At 36.7% G+C, this 7,410-nt stretch overlaps 1 protein-coding gene across 1 annotated transcript in view; it reads right to left on the bottom strand.

The window, feature by feature from the left end:
• Positions 1 to 1,189: 1,189 nt before the first annotated feature.
• The window catches only part of LOC117116037 (exocyst complex component 5-like), a 13,865-nt gene continuing 7,644 nt past the window's right edge, over positions 1,190 to 7,410 (bottom strand). Inside the window, exons 8-17 of the mRNA XM_033259972.1 lie at positions 6,783 to 6,923; positions 6,250 to 6,326; positions 5,520 to 5,729; positions 4,778 to 4,940; positions 4,347 to 4,579; positions 3,521 to 3,607; positions 3,064 to 3,172; positions 2,221 to 2,436; positions 1,420 to 1,521; positions 1,190 to 1,278 (exon numbers count right to left, since the gene is read on the bottom strand). Coding sequence (XP_033115863.1) covers positions 1,192 to 1,278; positions 1,420 to 1,521; positions 2,221 to 2,436; positions 3,064 to 3,172; positions 3,521 to 3,607; positions 4,347 to 4,579; positions 4,778 to 4,940; positions 5,520 to 5,729; positions 6,250 to 6,326; positions 6,783 to 6,923 — 1,425 coding nt within the window. The 3' untranslated portion in view covers positions 1,190 to 1,191. The remainder of the gene's footprint in view (positions 1,279 to 1,419; positions 1,522 to 2,220; positions 2,437 to 3,063; positions 3,173 to 3,520; positions 3,608 to 4,346; positions 4,580 to 4,777; positions 4,941 to 5,519; positions 5,730 to 6,249; positions 6,327 to 6,782; positions 6,924 to 7,410) is intronic.

Raw genomic sequence — 7,410 nt, 5'->3', positions numbered from 1 at the left:
GAATTATTCAACTAGGAGATGGTGGGACTAAATTATCATAATAGATAAGTAGGGAGCACTAGCTGCAGTGACAATATGAAGGGCCTATTGTAACATTTGTATTTGTATTTAATTTTTCTTATTTCAATACATGACAATGGTATGCATTGAAATTTACAAAATTTAGTGGCAAAATGGAGTGAGGGGGGGGGGGGGGAGAAGAAAGGCCATGTGACCACCATTCCCCCATTGAATCCACCTTAGAGCACAACATTTCACTACTATTGCCTAATTTCACATGTTGAATTAAATTTCACCAAAACATGATAGCAGAGATCTCATTCTTCACAATAAATAAAGTGTAAAATAGTATTTTTTGGATAAATCTACTGTATAACTAAATAATATTTAACTGGGGAAATCCATCTCAGCAAAGCTTATCATATTGGCTCTGCTCAATGTTCATTAACAATACTCATCATATGAGCACTCCCCAACACTCATCACCTATGCTCATCGTATGGGCACTCCTCAACACCCATCTTTAATGTTCATTGCATGGGCTCTCCTCTCTTCTCATCATGGCTTTCCTAAATTCTTTTCATCTACGCTCATCATATGGGGCCCTCCTCAATGCTCATCATCGATACTCATCATATGGGCCCCCGTCAATGCTCATCACATGGCCCTCCTCAATTTTCATCATCCATACTCATCATATGGCCCTCCTCAATTTTCATCATCTATGCTCATCATGTGGGTCCTCCTCAATTCTCATCATTCATACTCATCATATGGGCTCTCGTCAATGCTCATCACATGGCCCTCCTCAATTTTCATCATCAATGCTCATCATATGGACTCTTCTCAATGCTCATCATCTATGCACATCATATGAGCCCTCCTTAATTCTCATTCATCTATGGTCATAATATGGGCCCTACTCAATTCTCATCAGCTATGCTCATCATATGGGCTCTTCTCAATGCTCATCATCTATGCTCATCATATGGGCCCTCCAAAATTCTCATTATCTATGCTCATCATATGGGCCCTCCTCATCCATGTTCATTATATGGGCCTTTATTACTCTACAGTTAAAAAAATATTTTGAAAGAGAATATTCATGTGAATTTGACCTGGGATATATAATAATTTGCCAATTGAGTGCATTCTCTGCTGTAGTTGTTTTTGTTTCCTTTTCTTAACAGTTTACTTGAGTTGTTGGGCAATCTTGGCTGTCTTGAAATCTGCTCTTAACTGAACAAACGACATCACTGTAGATCTGTCTAATCCAGCCTGCAACAATGATTATAAACAGAAACATTAATAAGGAAAATCAATAAGAATTATTATTATTATTATTATAATAATACAATCAAACCTTGATTAATATCTATCTTACTGCTTTTCCTTAAAAAGTTCACTTTTGTTGCTTACCATTTGCTCCCCTGTGATAATTTGTTTAAGATTTTCAGGAACTACAACAAGAAGGTTACAGAGGGCATGAAGCAACTCAAACAGTGAGTTTACAACAGGACTCTGCAATGTAAAAATCACAACATTGTAATATATATAAAATGTTGTTTTATGTGTAGTCAGGGTTATATTTTCAGTAATTTTTACAAAAAAAAAAAAAAAAAGTGATTCTCGTAAACGTAGTTACTGAACATAAGATCAAGGTGTGAGTTAACGTTATCGTAACTACTACAAGAGAGGGCGTCCTTCACATATTACTATCACAACACCTCCCTTAAAATGTTTCACAATGATGAGCGAACAATTTCTTTATGCCTTGAAGGTAAAGCTTCACTATCAAACTGTATTCTGTTAAAAAAAAAACTGTTGTATGCCCATATATAGTCATAATGTACCTATATATGGTCATGATGTGATGTCATCATGACAATATTTAGGCATATCACATTTTTTTTGTCAAATGAAATTTGATAGTCCGGACAGGTCTTTAGAGAGTGGAGATGTACTTGATTGTGAGGAAAAACTTAGGCCTACACCAAGCCAAAACATGTAAAAAAAAAAATCTCATTTGGGATGGGGACACTCGCTCCCAAACCCACCCTCTCCACAGGCATACAAGCTCAGGCCACTCTGTCGGACAGCTTAGCCCCCCTCCCCTCGAAAATGTATCCTAGAGCCACTACTGGCTACAGCTCCACTTCACCATTTGTAAATGACCAGCTTTTATATTAACATAAAGAATTCTATACAATTTACCCATACCTGAAAGGCTTTGGCAGCTCTCCTGTATTCATTAACATCACATATCACCAACATGGCTCCCATTGAGTTGTAAGTGAAGCTCTGTAGATGCTCCAAGATAACACGATGAAATCTAATGCCAAACTCTAGCCTCACACCTCCAACGTTCTTGCCATCCAGACATGTCTTCAGTTTTGCAGCTTGCTGGTCAACAAACTTAAGTACTTTAGCACAGGCCTGGAATTAAGGTTAAAATAATGTGTTATAAGCCATATTATGGATAAGTGGCATAGTGAATATGTGTGTTATATGGATATGTGTGACATAGTGATTATGTGTCACATAGTGGTTATGTGTGGCATGGTGTTTGTGCAGCATGGTGGTTGTGGGTGGCATAGTGGTTTTTTGTGGCATGGTTGTTATGTGTAGCATAGTGGTTATGTGTCACATGGTGGTGTGCGGCACAGTTGTTATGTGCAACTTCTGGTTGTGTGTGTGGCATGTTGGGTATGTGTTACATGATGGTTATATGTGGCATGGTTGTTGTGTGTGGCATGTGGGTTATGTGTGGTATGGTGCCTATGTGTAGCATGATGTTATGTGGCATGGTGGTTTTGCGCAGCATGGTGGTTTTGCGCAGCATGGTGGTTACGTATCATGGAATGGTAGATATGGTTGTTGTGTGTGGCATGTGAGTTATGTGTGGCATAGTGCTTATGTTTAGCATGGTTTTAATATTTGGCATGGTGGTTATGCACAGCATGGTGGTTATGTATAGCATAGTGTGACATGGTGATCACTTGTGTAGCATGGTGACTATGTGTGGCATGGTAGTTATGCGTAGCATGGGTGTAATTAACTTACAGGAGTTGATAATTCAGTAGGCATTTCTTCAGAATCTGGTTTGAAGTCAGACTTTTTCTGTTCTGCAGATAAAATATGTTTTATCCATCCACACCAGCAATTCAGTGTTCTTTTTTGGAGAAAAAAAAAGTTTCTTTAAAACAACACACACAGACAAACACAAAGATAATAACTTTCATGAAAAATATACAGATGTTTGGTTGTAGTTAAACAGTATATGTATTGGTTGTTATTCTTTGACAATAATTTGTTGAAAATGGTGCAAGATGCTTGGCAGAAGGTAACAGTGTGATGAAGAAGTTACCAGCCCTGACTTTCACAACATTACATATCTGTTACTTTCAGCATTAGCTGTGTCCTCAACGACTTTCAGAAGGTTAAGACAAGTACAGTTGATGTTTGAAACTTATTACTACGGCGTTTGGATAATTAAAAATGGACAAATAAAAAGTCATACCTATCCAAACCATTTTCAATCTTTCCTTCCATTTGCTCCTTAATTTCTCGCTTCTCTTGCACACACTGGCTGTACATTGGCGAAGAACTAAATACAGAAAGAACATAAACAACTTGAATGAAGATATATGAATATAATAATAATATTAATGATGATGACAATAATAATTGTCAGTGTTTATATATTTTGTAGTGAATTTTTGTAAGAAGTTGATATTGTAAGTGAACCATTTCAGCTTTTGCTACTGGTTTGGAACTTGATGTTTTAAACCTCAATTAATAAATTAATAATAATTTAATAACAATCATAAAAATAGCAGCATGAATGTTCATATTTGACTTTGTTGATTTGATAATAAATTAGAGCACATCCGCCCTGTGTCCGAATACTGAACAAAACGTAGCCTGTGTATGATTCTATTATTTACGACCCTGTGTCTGAAAAGTTGTGCATGATGGATGATTTCCATTTCGTTTATGCTCGAGGGTAAAAAAATAAAATTTCTGTGATATTGATCTTGTCCTCTGACTTTTTCTTCTAAAAATTTAACCACCTCTTTCTTGGGTTATTACAGTATGTACCATTTCACAAAATTTTATGATGATCAATTCCCTAGATTTTGACAATCTTGCTAACAGACAGACAGGAGTGAATACATAACCTCTTTGGCGGCGGTTACATTTGTTTGTAGTGCCATTCACAGCCACCGTGACTTCATCAGCAAACTTACCATGGCTTAATTAGTCACATGACAACTCCGGTTGGTGTGATCATGTGATAGCAGGTCTGTCAAACCTGTCCAGAAAATAAAAACCAAAGCACCTACCTAATGAGTGGGACCAAAAGTTCACTGAATAGTTTTTCCAGAAGATGGAAGACTGCATTAGCTTGCTTTGCTACATCAATGAAGTAGCCCTGTGGCTCGGTCTTCGGCTCGTTTGATGGTATCCCTTGTAAGCCTATCTCCAAAGCATAGTCTATATGTTCTATACACAGATAGTGAGTGAGCAGCTTAAAGATGTCCACTGCATTTACAGGAAGATCTGATTGGTTTGAAAGCTGAAATAAATTAACACATGTATTTCATGTTTAAAAAGAAGTAATTAATGTTATGACCATTAACGAACATAACACTTCATGAAAATGAGTTATAAATCGATAACGGAATACACATATTGAGACTGTTCAGTGTTAAATAAAATTCAAGTCTTGACAAAATTAGATGAGTATAACAAACAGGGCATAACTATAACCTACCAAATTGCACCTTGTCAATGCTAGCTTTGACTCATTTAACAGATTCAAAGACAGTTCTTGAGATATGAATGGTTCTCCTTTATAATCAATATGGCTGCTGCCACCTAGGTTTAGATTTGACAACGGTGTCTTGGTCCTCAACTTGTTCTGAAGTTCATGTAAACTGCAATAACAATCAACACATCCATATATGGTATAATGATAATCAGAGACACATATACGAGACACTTGAAGATAATGAGCATATAGGCACAAGTAGTGGTGTATCTAGGTGTCTTGAAATGGGAAGGCTGATGCGGGGAAGGGGGGATGAAGGTGAAGTGGGGGCCTTGATGATTAAGTGAGGGGGGGGGGGGCGCGCTAGCTCGTAAAATAAGGTGAATATTAACTACTTGATTGTGATTTTTTTTCCCTTCAAACATTTTCAATGATGGGGGAGACTGAGGATTGCAAGTTTTTTTTGATAGGGGAGTGGGGCATGAAGATGAAGTGGGGTTAAATGATTAATTGTGGGGTACTAGCTCTCAAAATAAGGTGAATTTTAACTACCTGTAATTTTTTTTTCTTCGAACATCTTTAATGGGGGGGGGGATGTGCACACCCCTAGATACACCACTGGACACAAGCAATGCATACTTATGTACATGTCCGAGATGTGTACATAAAATTGATATACAGTAGTACCACAATCTTGACTATTATGAGGCATTAACTTAAAACAATACAGCACGTTGCCACATACCCTCCTTGTTGGTCTAATTTCTTCTTGGTGTGGTTCAATGATCTGTAGTAGATTTTTAGATGCTCAGTCATCTTGTTTTTGAGATGATCCATCTCCATTCTAACATAGTCCTCTAAGTATTTTCCAAATACGTATTTCATCTGACGGTTCAGAAAGTTTGAGTCAGAGCCGAGCCGAAAACTGGATAAGCCTTTAGTGAGTTTAGATGTTCTAGAAAATTAATCAAACTAATAATATAAATTAAAGGAAAAAAAAAACCATTTCAATGTTTTCAAAGATGAGTAATAATATTATTATTATTCTAGAATATAAAAGTTACATAAAAATATAATCACATTATCATCATCAATAATAAAATTCATAGCTACAATTAAATTATCCTAATTAAATTTAATTAGGATAATTACAAAATTAATCCTAATTAAAACCCAATTATAATTAAACTATCATAAGTTCTGTCCAGACTATCAAATTTGATTATTATTATTATTATTTCCCCTGGACCCTAAAGGGGGGGGGGGCATGGCAGCTACCCCTGCCCCTGGGGCCCCCAGCCAACTGATGTAGTCATTCTTAAATTTCAAATCTCTCAGGTTGGTAACCATGGTAATGACAACACATCATGACCATTTATAGGCACATTATGACTATATATAAGCATACAACAGTTTCTTTTGTTGAAGAAAATGTTATAGTGTGGGCCGAGCTTAAAGTAAAAGCAAAGGTATACCTCGCATAAAGCTCATAGAGTTGTGCTAGGTACCTCTCTGTATCGTCCTTACAGCTAAGCCTTTGCTGTACGTAACACTGCAACAAACAATAACAAACAGAAAAACAAAAATCAATTACACACAAAATGTATTGTATTACTATCTGGAATAAAATACAAGGTTCGATTCAGAGAAAAATCTTGCTACCAAGCACTGAACTGGAGGGGGGGAGGGGTTGTGCTTGAAATTTGTGTTCAGAAAATGTTTGACCACCATAGACGCTGGTATATGAAATTTAAATAAAAAATTAGCTTGTTTTAGAGTACTGTGATCCCCTCTTTACTTGAGTGGGGAGGGGAGGGGTTCTATCCATATCTCGTTGCATTCCCTGGATCGGCCCCTGAAATAACTACCTAATCGACACTTCACCTGTGGCTCACCAATCATCTTTGTGCTATGCGGTTAGACCATGTGTAGATTTGTTTTAATTAAGAAGGTTTTACGAATGTAATTGTAAATTTTAGGGCTATTAAGTGGAGATTGACATACATACCTTCAACACTTGTTGATATAAACACTGCACAAACTTTCCCATGACGAGCTCAGGTGTACTAAACACCTCCTGGGCTAAGAAATTCACCTGTCTGCAAATAGGCATCAGGTCATCATAAACATCTTTAGACACCTGTAAACTCTGCAAAAAGTTCAAATAAGCAAACAAAAGATTATAAAAATAATGTTTATATGTTCAGTGGGAAGAATATAAGATAAGGTCTGCCTGTCTTCAGAATAGAACAGTCTATCTTCTTTCAACAATGAAAACATTGTATTAGGTGGAGGTGTGCAATGGGACAAAATGAATGCAACAATGCACAGATAGAACTAATTTTCATGAGTGATGAAATGGTGTAAATAACCAATGTCATGTGATATGAAATCCACCAATCAAATGACAAGGATCTACAGTAAAACGTCCATTTTACGTACCCTTTGGTACCAAGGGGTGTTCGTAAATATAAAATTTGTAAACTAGATTGGTTGTCAGTTTCCAATACTTACGCCCGTATTCTTAAAACAAACTTTAGTCGAACTCCGAACTAGAACTTCATTTAGTGCTAGTTGCATCTTTAACTTCAATTTGTATTCACAAACAATGTAGTCGAAGTTTTAACTACGACTAA

This window comes from Anneissia japonica, unplaced genomic scaffold (assembly GCF_011630105.1).
Source record: "Anneissia japonica isolate Jap-2015-1 unplaced genomic scaffold, ASM1163010v1 scaffold287743_len2803612_cov181, whole genome shotgun sequence".
Classification (NCBI taxonomy): domain Eukaryota; kingdom Metazoa; phylum Echinodermata; class Crinoidea; order Comatulida; family Comatulidae; genus Anneissia; species Anneissia japonica.
The sequence above is the reverse complement of the archived record's forward strand: the minus strand, read 5'-3'. Positions and strand labels throughout refer to the sequence as shown.